General features: G+C 39.1%; 1 protein-coding gene across 2 annotated transcripts; it reads right to left on the bottom strand.

The window, feature by feature from the left end:
- Positions 1 to 6,707: 6,707 nt before the first annotated feature.
- On the bottom strand, positions 6,708 to 14,117 carry LOC131217574 (RNA-binding protein 208-like). Of its 2 annotated transcripts, none has more exons than XM_058212511.1 (12): positions 13,633 to 14,117; positions 11,276 to 11,337; positions 10,839 to 10,941; positions 9,545 to 9,621; positions 9,397 to 9,458; positions 9,185 to 9,272; positions 8,911 to 8,986; positions 8,413 to 8,443; positions 8,201 to 8,326; positions 7,679 to 7,767; positions 7,370 to 7,543; positions 6,708 to 7,277 (listed from the first exon to the last, which is right to left on the bottom strand). In XM_058212511.1, exons 1-12 carry the CDS (start codon positions 13,744 to 13,746, stop codon positions 6,957 to 6,959), a joined length of 1,323 nt encoding a protein of 440 aa, XP_058068494.1. In that variant the 5' UTR covers positions 13,747 to 14,117; the 3' UTR covers positions 6,708 to 6,956. The 2 variants fall into 2 exon arrangements, with proteins under 2 accessions (XP_058068494.1, XP_058068493.1); XM_058212510.1 differs by having other exon boundaries at positions 8,192 to 8,326; positions 13,633 to 14,116.
- Positions 14,118 to 14,410: the final 293 nt, after the last annotated feature.

Raw genomic sequence — 14,410 nt, 5'->3', positions numbered from 1 at the left:
AACCCTTGCAAATATACCATGGATAAGTACTTTTGGATTAAAGTTGATTCACACTCCAAGGTGCCAAACATACCAGGAGGATTGCAAATCCAGGGGGTTTCTAATCCTGGGGGTTCCGAATCCGGGGGTTCCAAATCCACGCTCCTAAACAGGCCCAAACCCAGCTTGACCTCTTAACTTCATCGTCATCCAAGCCTTATCCCAATTTGGGGTCTGCTGCATGAACCTTGTTCTGTCATTCCCCTCTATCAAGGATTAGGAGTGGCATATTGTTCGGATTCATGATGGTAGTTATGTCATAAGTTTGACACCAGCTGCCAACCTGATGCAACCTACTCTTTTATCCGAGCTTGGGACTGGAAATGAGAGCACCAAACTCCACAGACTCAATGTAATATACACTATTGTATTGTTTGATTACAATCAAGCACTATCTAATAGTCTAGTACTTATATTGATCACAATCAGCGAGTTTGATCTCTAACTTGGAGGCCTCATATGTATATAGAAATCTTTTATAGGGGATCTGATGGTATGATAAACAATCGCCTTGACGTGCAAAGAGTCAACTCTTTCCCCTTGATTGGAAGACCTTTCTATTCCATTGTGGGAACCAAGAAGTTCTTTAGGAAATGATTTCTACTTCTTGGTTCACACTATCAAATAGATTGCGTGATTAATGAGTCTTAGTTAGAATTTTTATCCATCAATCAGATTGAGTAGAACATATCCTTATAAGAAATACAATTTTATTTGATTTTACAAGTGATACGAGCTATCCACCATTCCATTAATCAGTCTTGACGGTTTCTCTCTTTGATAAGTCAAACCAAAACCTGAATATATTGCAGAATTCAAACTGATCTCCGATAGGCTTGGTTCTATTGATTATACCATATGTGGACCTGATTTGGTCATCTACACACCAATTGTCTGATTGGCAACCAAGCTTCTCATAAGCTATGATGTGGAGATTTTTCACAGCCTTCTTCATTGTCCATGACCAATGCAGATCCAAGATATTAAACACGACAACCTCCATGACAGAGCACCCAATAAAATTTTGACAGTCTTGGAAGTATTCTTATTATTGCTATATATGATTATTATTTTTAAATAAACACTTTTTTACATAATGAATAGCATCAATATTAGTTGGCTCTGATATTATAAAATATGCAAAAGCATATGATAAATAGGAGTTGGCTAGAGCTGCATAAATAATATATAAATAAGCAAAACAACAATTAAAGGGTACAGTAAGCTCGTGCACAGGAGGCCCTATCAGTGCTTGCTATATCAAAGCCTAGTTTGACCATTGATTCCTACCACACAACAACAAGAAAGGGTGTTTGATTGACCTTGCACAAAGGGAGGTGAAATTTTGTAATTTCACATAATGTGCGATTTAGGCATTAGTTTCTGCAGAAGGAAATGGCAAATAAAAGGCAGTCTAAGTTTATAAATTCTTTTGTGATTTTGAACTTTTTCATGCTCAGCTCTTTTTAAATGTAGTCTCAATAAATTTAGCAGCCATTTCTGGCAAATTTCATCTAGAATTTGCTTCCTTCTTGTCATTGGGATTCTATTCTTGAAGGAATAGATGACTGCTTTTTCTTTAAAAATCTCCAATTTTTAGGACACTTCCATTTCATTTACATTAGGATTAGTTTCTGTATTTGGGGCCCTACTAATGGCAGATACGCAATGGGAGTTTCTTGTTTTTTCTTTTCTTTCTTTGATCCGTGTTTGCTTTTCCTGAAGCTAGCTTCAATGGCAGTTTTGGCTTCCTTTGTTGGGTTTGGAATCCTTGAACATGGGGCTGTCTTATGGACCGTTGGGCATACATTATTCTTCTTCCACTTGGGTTTGCAGCCATTGCCTGATGTATGATGCGTCGGATAGCCATCAGTCGCTAATTGGCTCCATGTGCGTACTGTGTTGCCAATATAGATATATTTAGGCAGTATTTGGTGGATAACCAAATGGCAGTTAGCAAGACTTCCCATTCAACTAAGTATGATCTGCATTTGAGGCAGAGTGGATAGCGGAATCCATGATGAGAAGGTTTACATTTTGCCGCTCTCGCGTCTTGAGGCACATATTCAAGCTGTGTTCGAAATGGTGGTTTATTTGTGTCCTTTTGCCTCAGCATTTGTCATATGGTATGAAAGAACTGATAGGTTGATGATTAATGTTCAAATTACTCGGAATACTTTCTGGAGATTGGTCATTTGAATTCCTAAAAAGAACTGGAGTTTGCTCAGCTGAATCGATGAAAAATTCAATGATCAACTCTGCCTTTTCTTTAATAAATTTGTTTTTGGACTCATCATGCAGGAGTCCTAATAAAAGCAATACAATGTATCTCTGGAAGCTAGCAGCTGATGTTAGCTCTCTGGTCAATATCAGTGGCTTTTAAATTTAGGGATTGATTTTGGGCAAGCAGTATATTCTAAGAATGTGATCTGTCTTCTTGAATTGGAAAAACCTAGTCTACCCCTGTGAGTTTGTTTTGTGTGGTGGAACAGTTTATACAGGCAGACTGACCACTGTTCCCCCTAGGGGACCCAAATTCCAACCCAAACCCATCCTGAAGTCTTCTAAACTTTACCCAACCCAAATACATGTGATTATTACCAACCCGAATTCAAGTTGGGTTGGCATTTTCCAACCTGAGGACCTTGACAACCTGACCCAACAACGGGTCCATTTTTTCTTTTAAGTATACTTCTTCTTTCAGAGATCATTGACTTGGAAAATTTTCCCATTTGAGCCTCTTTTGCCTTTAAATCTAGAGATGATTCTTTTGAGATAATAATTCAGTAGGGAGAAATCTGGTTTCCAAATACATCATATTGATAAACCGTTTTTTATGTTTTGCAGAGGAGAGAAAGCCTTCTGTAGTGTGGAGTGCAGATGCCAGCAAATTCTAAGCGATGAATACAAAGAAAAATGTCGGTCTGGAGCTATGAAGCCTTTCAATTGCTCTGTTTCGCCCTGCTCAGCTCCAAGGCTTTTCACTGCTGGTGTTGCAGCAGCTTAAGTAGTATTATTTTTATATATAACATAAAACCAAGAAAAGGAGAGAGAGAGAGAGAGAGAGAGAGAGAGAGAGAGAGAGAGAGAATCGGTACCTAAAAATAAATAATCGGTATCGCGGGCATAGGTAATATATTTATAGAGTGTAAGAGAGAATTGGAAGACTTTTTCTGTATATTTATGGAAGCTGAAAGCCCTTAAGAAGGGTTTGAGTATGGAATTTGTTTATCCACAAAACCAATCATCAACATCTGAACTTTCAGACAATATGGTTATGATTATATATAAATTATGAAAAAATCAGAGCATTATCGGTTGTAACAAATTAGATGATTCTAGCCATGTGATTGATGGCTCTAAAAAAACAGACGGTTGTAACAAATTAGCCTCTCATTCATATGGAATCAGAATGAACAGCCTCAATCGATGATCGGGGATCGCATGTGTCAGTCAAAAGCTATGGAAACGTTGCTAACGTCCCATGAAGATGGGGACATGAGCAAACCCCCATAACATAATCTCTTTCTCCGGCTGTTATCTCTGCATATGTATTGGATGAATTGGAAGGAGTGATCACCTGAAAACTGGGGCACTATGGTAGAACCATTTTTGGGTGCTTATGAATTTTTGTTTCCAAAAATATATGAAATTTTCAAGGCCCAAATGCTTGTAAAAATGGCTGGAAAGTTATTGGCTGCCAGTGATCACTTCTTTTGTTGGATTTCCAAAGGGCCTGTTTATTAAGCTCGGAAAGTATTTGGGTGGAAAATACTTTCCACCAAAATCACATTTGCCACTTCCTCTTTCGGGGGAAAACATATTTTCAGAATGTGTTTTCATGGTCCTAAAAAAAAATTCCGGCCCTCTCCTCTTTCTTTTTTTTTTTTTACGGAAATGTTAAAGCAATTTGAGTGAGTTGCCTCATAGGAGCAAATTTGCACTTTCATTTTGTGACAGAGAGTTTGAGCTCTATGGAACACATTGTCAAGTCTATCCGGAATTTACTTTGTTCATCTATCTTGCCGGTGCGCAGATTGGGTACGAATATACAAAACTCACAAGCAGATTGGGCACTACCCACCGAGAAGATCAAGATGGACAATTCTGATAGGGGCCCTTTGGGGGCCCACCATGAAGTCTGTGTTTGATCCATGCCGTCCATCAATTTGAGAGATTATTTTAAGCGATGAACCCAAAAATGAGGCAGATCAAAGGCTCAAATGGACCACGCCACAGGAAAAAATGGGCATTAAATGCCTGCCTACTGTTGAAATTTTCTTTAAGGGCCGTAGAAGTTTTGGATCAAGCTGATATTTATGTTTTCCCTTCATCCAGGTCTATTTGACCTTATGAACAGGTTGGATGGCAAATAAAATGTCACAGTGGGCCCTAGGAAGGTTTCGACAGTGGGTGTGATTGTCACCACTACTTCCTTGAGCCTTCAATCTGTCCCCTTTTTTTGGGCCCATCACCTAAAATGATCCATCAAAATAGATGGATGGCAGGAATTAAAAATATATATCACGGTGGGCTCCACAGAGCGCCTGCCAGGAGCCTGCATCTCTAGGGAGGTTCTGGTGGGGTAGTACCCAATCCGCACCCACCCTGTTTTTTTCATTTGGTGTGGCTTGCTTCATTTTAGATTATGCCTGATTTCTTAAGCAATGGAATGATCTAGCACAACTAATGGATGGATTGGATCTCACATATACATCAAGTGCGCCCACAAAGCTGTTTTCTTGCATGCACTCGACTGAAGTCAGCTGTCCTTGGAAACCGATTCATTGTACGTGAGGATTAATGGGGTAAATAGCTGTAGCATTCCACTTTTTTTTTTTTCTCTCTCTCAATAAATCATTCATGGAAATCTCAATTAATTGGAGCCAGATACATGCCATTCCACTCTATCAAAGGCCAGACCTTAAGTTGGACCATAAGTATCAATCCTTCTCTTATTACCTCTATACCTTCCCTCCATCCTTCCAGAGCCTTCAACTTGATTCAACTTCTAAACTACTATGGTTGGTGGTCTCCATTGATAGTAGCCAAACCATATAAATATACTTTTGCCTATCCGTGCTACTTTTAGTTCTGTTTTTCCTCATTATCATCCTTACTTGAGCTATACTCATCCTACGAACATATTGCGCCATAAAACATGGCTGGTATTGTAGTTATAATGAAAATTTCACTCTCTACTATTATTTTCCAAGCTCCGGCTCCCAAACAGAAGCTAATAATGATGAAGCGAATTCTCACAACACCTTAATTGAAAACAGAAATTTCTCCAAGTCAAAGGAGGTGAAGAAATGAGTGTCACTTTATAGACTGGCCGTTTCTGTCCAACTAAAAGATTGGTCTGGATTACCAAAACAGTGCATGCCATGCAAAGATAAAGGGCCATTTCAACAACAACAGGACCCCACGCCAAAACAGTAAATTCCTAGAGCAAAGACGTGATAAGACCCAGCAAGGGCAACGATTTGGAAAGGCAAAAGAGGCTGTGCTACCAAAGCGAACCTGGCCAAGGGCAGTAACTGCACGCAACTTTCCAGGTTAAGAAACCTCCCTGTAACCCTAGGCTGTGGACCCACTGTGATCGAGTCCCATATGTTTAGCCAGCTCATTTCAGTGTATGAACCCAAACCTCAAGTGGACTATACAACACAGGAAACTGTGTAGATGAAAACCTTCCTGGGTCCCACTCTGATGTTTATATGCCATTCCCACCTGGATGAAATGGGTAGATATAACACAAGATATCAAGCTGATCCAACGCTTCTGTGGGCACCATGAATTGAATGTTCCACTGTTGGCCATTCCAGATCCGCACCCCACCCCACCCCCGGTTTTTGGCGGAAGCATATTCCCCGCCAAAGCATTTTGCAGGAACTTCCCTGCATTGGAAGCTAGGTAGGGTCCACAATGATGTTTGTGACAAATCCACCCCATCCACCCGTTTCTCCAAATCATGTTAGGGCATGCACCCAAAACTGTGGCAGATCCAAACCTCAAGTGGGCCGCATGACATGAAACAATGAGTATTGAACATCCACCTGACATGAAACAATTGAGTATTGAACATCCACCGTTGAAACATTCATGGGGCCACAACAGAATTGGATTAGGCTAATATTCGTGTGTTTTCAGTTCCATCTCAGGAGAAATGACGTTGCGAACAGTACGGATGGTTATGCATGGGAGGGAGGTCTCAAGTCGGATTCCCACTTGAGGCCTCAGTGGGCCCCACCTAACATCCCGTCCAGGAAGTTCCTGGAAAAGGCTTTCACAGGCAATCAGCATCCGTTTTTGGCCTGGAAGACGGATGGTTAGGGTGGGTATAACAGAAAAATCACGGTGAGAGGCTCACGGCACTAGGGATCACAAGATAGTAGTGTACACTTGTATCTTGTCTGTAAATGATGAAATCCAAAAACAACAGCAGAACTCTAAATTGGGATGTCAGAGAGAACAGGCATGACATGAACACACACACACACACACACACACGTACAGAACCCCCACCACCACCCAACTTAGCTGATACATACCCCACCCAGTTTCAATCATCACATTCGATGTCCCAAACTTTCAGAGACATTGGCCGAATTTGTTTTTTTTTTTTTAATTAAGGAAAAAAAAAAAAACATAAAAACTCCAAAACCAAAACCAAAACCAAAACCAGGATGTCATAGGAATGGAAAACCGATAATATCTACGATCTGAGGTACAACACCACATGAAAATGCAGATCAAAGAGGAGCAAACCATAATAACATAAGATAAAAACAAAACAAGAAAAGAAAAGGGAAAGAAAAAAAAGAAGCAAATTTTCTATACCAACCCACTCTCCATCATCACCCCAGAAGTAAACAAAAACAAAAAAAGTCAGAAATCAGATGTAACTCTTCCCATCACTGGTAGTACATGAGCTGCTGACCTGACGAGTTGTTCGGATACCCGTCATACATGGCCTGTGTCCCACTCGAGTTGAGGCCCACAGATGCTTGGGCTGCAGCAAGCCCCTGCTGTCCAGCCATCTGAAGGAGAGCCTGGCCGGAGAGTCCCGACCCAGCACCCTGGTTCAAGGCAAGCTGGCGCTGGTAAGCCAAGAGCTCCGTGGCTGAGTAGCCCTGGTTCATGCCAGGCGTTGGGAGGATATGGTATGGAGGGACCGGAGGTGGCAGCGGGTTCGACGCAGTTCCTGGTGGAGTTGGCTTGTTGCCCCACGAGCACTGCACGAGCATTAACCAAAACCATTTATTTGATTCCGGCCCCAAGATTCAGGGAACCAAAATAATTCAAAGAGTTAGAAAAAGCTTCCTACTTTCATGGACTTGCCGCAGACAATCCTTCCATTGGCCATTTGAATGGCCAGGGCTGCTTGATCGTGTGTGTGATACCTTACAAATCCAAAACCTTTGTCTCTCTGTACACGCACTTCTTCAATGACACCAGCCCCAAGAGAATGAAACTGGCGATGGAGTTCAGTTTGAGTCACCTGACGAATTGGCCATTGAAACAGGAAATGTCAGCACAGATGATAAAAATAAACATGCCGCAAAGCATGGGGTTTTTTTCTCTCAATTGTACAAAACCATGCAACCAACACAATGTCTCAGTTCTTCTATTTTACCTCGTGTGCAAGATTACCAACATAGACAGTTGTAAATGCAGGGTTGTTTTCAGGGGCCTCGTCACTTACATTCTCTTGACCTCCTCCATCTGCAAAGTGACAATGGAAACAGAGAACATTCGTCAGTTGACACACACCCTTCTTGGTTAGAGATCTCATACATGCACAAATTGGATGAAAAGCTCTACTGAATTCAGTTATGGGTGTCCATGTGCAAGCATCTGGATCAAGAGTCTGAACAGCTGCTGACTGCCATTAAGCTATAGCTCATTAATGCAAGACCATGAAATTTCAGACTGTGTGCTGCGTGGTGGGTAGTACTCGTCATTTTAAACATCATTCAGTACAGAGTCAAATCGATACCAGTGGAATTGACAGTTTGGTAGGTCCACCAAATGGTCTATTCCAATGACAAACACAGAAAGGAGATGGGAGTCTGGTTTTTCATTTGTCATTGGCATTGGAATAATGGCCCTAACTTTCAAAAGAAAGGAGAAATGGAGGATACCGTACCCATACTACCTGAACTACCATTTGTCAGGACCACCATGTTTTGATTTTGGTTTTCACTTTGGGGTTTTTCCTCAGCAAAGCCAGCTCCTTTAGCAGCCCAATTGCACCTTATTTGTCTATTTCCGAGCCATTTACCTGACAGGAGCATAGTAAAATCAAAGAAAAATACCACATACAAGCATTCTGACAAACCCAAAATTTGCAAACCCCAGATGCCTTACCAGTCAAGTCATTGATAGCATTCTGAGCATCCTGCAAAACAATAAATAGATAATCACGTTTCAATGAATAATGAACCATGGATAGCTGATTCAGTCCCATAACTGGCTAATCAATTATGAGCTCAGCCAAATAAACTTGCTCTGGTCAGACTGCAGTTATCAGAGAAATCTTAGATCGCAAAGCTGACCATGTTCTGAAAATTAATAATAACCAATGTTGAATATTTTGCTCAACTCTATTATGGGGCTTTAGTCGGTAGCTCAATTTGGCAATGCTCAATGTTACAGGCTGGTCCCAACTTTATTAGAAGAAATGCTCAAATTCAGAAATCAAAAACTAGGTTCAGTTGACTCACTTCCATTACCAATTCCAAGTCTGTTTTCTATTACGATTAGCGAAATCAATACTCAACATGCCCCAGTCCCACCTCAGAAATTGATAGACAATTCATGAGTCAACTACAGGCTTTTAAACAATGATAACTAAGAGAATAATACCTGCTGATTACGGAAAGAAACAAAGCCAAATCCTCTTGAGCGCCCAGTTTTATGATCCCACATAACCCGTGCATCTCTGCAAAGAGAATTGTGTAGACACCAAGTTTATAACCACATCAACACATGCAGTAGCAGAAGCTTTCCAAGTATACTCAAGCAAAACAAGAAAAAAATAGAGTTTCATCTTTCCTCCAGAAAAGAAAGAACCAGGAAAAAAACAGCAAACAATATAAACTATCAAATGCAGTACTCTGCAAAGCAGTAGGGAACTCACGAACAGCTGGAATACACTGAAAAGCATGCAAACAGAGTTGCATCAGTGACTTCAGGACTTAGGTCGCCAACAAATATATTGAAGTGGCCTGAAACACATGAAAACAACAACAGAGAATGATTAGTAGAGAGAAGCACCATGGTGTGCCAACAGAAACAACAAATAAAGAATAATAAAAGAGAAAGGAAACAAGTATGGAAGCAAATGGTAACCTGAAGTGTCCTCCCTCTGGCCACTGGCATATGCCCAGTTTACCTTGATTGCCTGACCGTAACTGCAGAAGACAGAAGCCACAATTTGAGAATCAAAATCTAAGCTATGTTATGAAGGCAACGAGATTTTAAGGATAGGCATCCTTACAGCTGGCGTCCATGCAATGTCATGATTGCAAGAGCCGCTGACCTCCGATCATGGTAGTCCACAAAACCAAAAGATGACTGCAAGATTCCAACAGAGCAATTCAGCAGTCACAGGACTGGCACTAACATTAAATAAGCAAGTCAAAGCCAAGTTTCATTGATCTTCAGCACAATATCGACAAGTTGCAATGACCCATAAACAAATACAAAAACTGTGTCAGCATGTATTTTACTTTGTGATATTTTGCCAATAAAAACCTACTGAAATATGACGTAATCAGCCTTAAAAACCTACTGAAATAAGTGTTGATATAAATACGTGCACACATGCATTCAAATCACAGATTGTTACAACTGATCTCTAAAAATTCAACATCCAACCCCAGTTTTTGCTCTTTTCTATCAAATAGAAAGAATTAAGCTATTGGGGTTTGACTTGAAATGAATTCCCTGGTTAAAACTCCGTTGGCGCTCTTTTCCATCAGAACAGAACTAAGCCATAGGGGGTTCAGTGAGACATACTTCCCACCCTCCCCCTCTCTCAGGCCCTAAGCAGTTTTCTGAATGACTATCTTTAAAAAGGTTATCATTGAAAAGAGCATCTGAGTTTTAGTCATGATCAAGCTGTGGCCATGTTAGATTGAATCTTCCACTCTTCCTTCCAATCAGCAAGCCTGGTACTAGAAGTCCTATTGTGGCCTCATCAATGACACACCTCATCGGAACTACAAATAAAGATTCACCGTGGCAACACTAACAACAATAGGTCCACGCAATAACCAATACAACATTACCTTATTTCTTGCAAAAAGTTCATTAGAGGCCCCATGATATGAAGTTATGACCAGACAAAGTGGTAAAAGAAATTAACACAGTATAGCCTCCACCAATATACCAGATGTTAGTTAAAAAATAAAAATAAAAATTATAGTCTCTATCCATATCTTAAACATATTAAAAATCTAAAAGTATCAACTTCCAACTCAGAAGTACAGATGTCGGTGCAGCAACACGTTCAGTAAATGAAGTATTGCTATATATATATATATATATATATATATATATAACATTGCAATCTTTCCATTAATCTATAACCTAACATCAGTAATTTCTTCATATTAACTGTCAAGAACTTTTACAAATAAATAAATAAAAACTATCAAGGATTATCCGCAGAAGTAAGATGTGACTAGATGTTACACGATTTCGTTTATTATGCCAAGTGGTGTGTAAAATTAATCCTGATAATAAGAAAGTGGAAATTTGATGAGCATGTCACAGATCTTTGAATCAACCTTCTCCTTTTTAATGAGCTTGCATCCTTCAAGTGGACCAGTACTCTGGAAAACCTCAGCAAGAAGGCTCTCAGTGACATTGACATGGATATTGCCCACGTACCTGAATTAGCATTAAAGCGTTAGAAATGAAAACAAAGAAGTCCCAGATGATGCTAAGAAAATACAGAAAATTTGATTGATGCCACATGATTTAACACTTTCAACCATCGCATATGAATGTATAGCCATTTAAAGCTGTGGGGGAAGGGACAGATGTCCACAAAACAAGGAAAGCTAGTTCCAGTTGGGAAATCTTAAAGAGAGGACCATGAAAATTTTCTCAAATGAGAAGTATTATAGGAAACAGTTCACAGGACACACCCCAGAAGGATAAAAGTAAAAAAATAGCAAGAAGAAAAAGACAAAAGCTAGGAAGAAAAACTGCTAGCACTCACACACTGCGGCATGAAGACGAATCAAACCCAGGAGGCAAATTTCCACTTGGAACCGGCTCCATCTGCAAAAAATATAAATGCAGAAAAGAAGAAAATGAAAAAGAAAAAAAAAAAAAAAAAACCTAGAGAGCCTATGAATCTTCTCCATGAATTTGGTATGGGGGACTCAAATATGGAAAGACAAACCTATAAATACTAACATCAAAATTCTAGCAGAAAACCTACCATGTCTATCCAACAAAGAAAAATAAACAAGGAGCAGCCCACAGTTTCTAAATGCTAAGTAAATTCCTAGCATTTCAATAGCAAAAGGAAACGAACCAAAATTGCAACTTGCTATGAGAAACTAATGAAAAACAAACAAAAAAACAACAATAAGGCCACTGAATCCTAGCTTTTTTTAACATAAGATGCCTTAAAATGTAACCGAAAGGAAAACAAACACAATCTAATAATTCTCGGGCAATATCCGACCAAAACTTAGATATAACCAACTCTGCATGGTCCTGCAATCCCATTTAGATAGCATAATGTACCATCATTGACCAGGCAAAGAAGAAAGCAGTATGTCTAGCACACTTTTACCATAAACCGTCACATCATATTAGCACTAGTTATGCCTTTCTGGGTGTGATCAAGCCCATCTCAAAAGACGTTTTTAAACACATGAACTAATAAGAAACAACATCGCATCAGCCACATATCACACATTTTGGTTTTTTTTTTTTTTAAGAGTAAATTGTTTGCACATTACAGACACATGGAGTTTGTCAGACCAAAATGACTTTTTTATCAGATCAAAATAGACTGATATAAATACAACTATAAATGATCTGCAGTAAACAAGGGCATGGAAATTACACCAGAGATTACGAATTGGCAGCACATATCAGTTCAGAGATAACAAAAAACAGGGAGCCATCATTTCATAATTTAAAACCAAACCAGCCAGAAACCATTACAGTCCCAATCGAGTTGGATAAAAAGACAGTTAAAGATCCAAACTGACTTTATTGATATAGTAATACAGTTAAAGTCCAGTCCCAGTTTGTTTGCCCAGACCCTTTGGGATGCTAATAGCAATGCTCTCTCTTTAGCTGTATCTGGGTCTTCTCACCCATTTTTGTATTTTGAAACACCCTTTCCTCCTCTTAATTTAATATATTCAGTTATCTCTTAGTTTTTTTTAGTTTTTCTTTTTTTTTTTAAAGGATCCAAATGTACTTGTCTGGAGACGGGGAGAAAAAAGGGGCTGTGAAAAGTATATGATATATCAACACATGTCTGGGAAACACAAAAGGCTCAAACAGATGCTTCGAAGCCCAAAAACCATATTCTGGTCTTGGTCTTGTATCAGACTAGCAAGGCGTCCAGTTCTATTTGGATTGAACCCAACTGGTCCAAATCCAGTTTCAAAAAACTAAATTAAATGAATACTTCATATTGAAAATACAAGGAAGAAAGTTTGCAAAAAAAAAAAAAAAAGAAACAATGAAACAAAGAAGCGGATCTTTGAGAGAAAAAAATGGAAGCCTAGTTAAGTGGTAAACAAGGATGCACTACGATTACCAATAGGGATAGAAAAAAAAAAGGAAGAGGGTAAAAAAAAAGACACTAGCATCTGCATGGATAAATTTTATCTGGATATAGTAAAGAAGAAAATAGAATAATATATAATATTCGAAGAAAGATAAAATGGAAAAAAAAAAAAAACACAATCTGGAAACAACGACATGCCAAATGCTAATACAACAACAGACAAAATTTTTGGACTCTCAACGTCATTTTCCAAAAAGGAAGGAGAAGCAAATTGGAAGAGAGTTTTACAGGTGAACGGTAACCGAAAGGACGAGAAAAGATAGAACTCCGCCACAGGAAACAAATGAAATGTAGCAATAATAACTTTTTTTAAGAGGAAATGTAGCAATAATAACTACTGAACAAATAACCAAAACGGGTAGATACATTCATCCATCATGAATAACAGAAGTATATTTTTAATGGATTAAAACCCCAACAAACTATACTAATGGACCGTGATACCCCAAAAAAGAATCAACTTCAAACCTTTTAATTAATCACATCTAATGATGAAAAGGCAAGTTACAAAACTGCTTGGAAAAAATATTAAATGATGTTATCGCCAGCAGATACCATACACTAGGATAAAAATAACGGCATTCAACACAATTTTCAGGTCGAATTTGGGAATTTCTTCCCAAAAGGAATATCAAAGCGAAATACTGGAATTTATTATGAGAATCAAAACGTACAAAACGAGATTTTTAGAAAATGCATTTTTGAGCAAATCATGAAACAGATGCATTAGGCACGAAAAGTTGATACTGAAATGGTACCTGAGACATGGCAGCCGCAAGGACGCCGGGATGGTAGAGCTGCTGCTGCTGTAACAACGCCTGTTGCATCAAGGCTTGTTGCTGTTGCTGCTGCTGCTTCAATCTCTGCTGCATTCTCCCAACCTTCTTGAACGTATTGGCCAGGAACCCAACCGACAAAACTGCAAATCTCGCACAGGAACCCTAAAAAGTAGCGGCGAAGAAGTATTCTACCTCTTTTACAGAGATTGAAGCTGAGAAAACGAGAAGAAAAGGAGTAAAATCTACGAATCGGGAGCAGAAGCCCTAGGTGAAAAAGCGAAGAAAGAGATCGAGGTCTTGAGAGGTTCTTCAAAGATCGAAAAAACCAAAGAGATTTGTAGAAAATTAAATGAAGAAAAAGGAGGGACGATCGAGGAGTGAAAATCCGAGGGGAAAACCCTAGAAAGAGAACAAGATCTCTCTCGCTCGCTCGCACAGCGAGTGAGAAAAGGAGTCAGGGAAAAAGCATCCATGCGCTTCTGTCCAATTTATATTCCCGAATTTTTTTGGTCTGAACCGAAATTTAACGATTTTATTGAGGGTACTTTTGGAATTTGAAACCAACAAAGGATGGTGTGGCATGCAATCAGGTGTATATGAAAAACGTGAAACTATATATACTTGTGGAATATATAACACGTATTTATCTCATCCAATCCAACTAAATATTTTTTTTTCCATCATTAAAACATTATAACAAAAATTTTTTGGATAAAATTATTTTTTGGGCCAATAATAGAAAACAATGTAGAGACAC

The sequence above is a fragment of the Magnolia sinica genome, chromosome 10 (assembly GCF_029962835.1).
Source record: "Magnolia sinica isolate HGM2019 chromosome 10, MsV1, whole genome shotgun sequence".
In the NCBI taxonomy this organism is placed as follows: Eukaryota; Viridiplantae; Streptophyta; class Magnoliopsida; order Magnoliales; family Magnoliaceae; genus Magnolia; species Magnolia sinica.
Note: the sequence above shows the minus strand (reverse complement) of the source record. Positions and strands in the feature narration are given on the sequence as shown.

What these genes read in the sequence shown, in the direction of transcription:
- LOC131217574 (XM_058212510.1), bottom strand. Translation starts at nt 13,746, where the DNA reads ATGCAGCAGAGATTGAAGCAGCAGCAGCAACAGCAACAAGCCTTGATG. An exon ending in CCAGAGGGAGGACACTTCAG is followed by an intron (nt 9,273 to 9,396) that starts GTTACCATTTGC and finishes CATGTGTTTCAG; the next exon opens with GCCACTTCAATATATTTGTT. An exon ending in TCTGCGGCAAGTCCATGAAA is followed by an intron (nt 7,278 to 7,369) that starts GTAGGAAGCTTT and finishes ATGCTCGTGCAG; the next exon opens with TGCTCGTGGGGCAACAAGCC.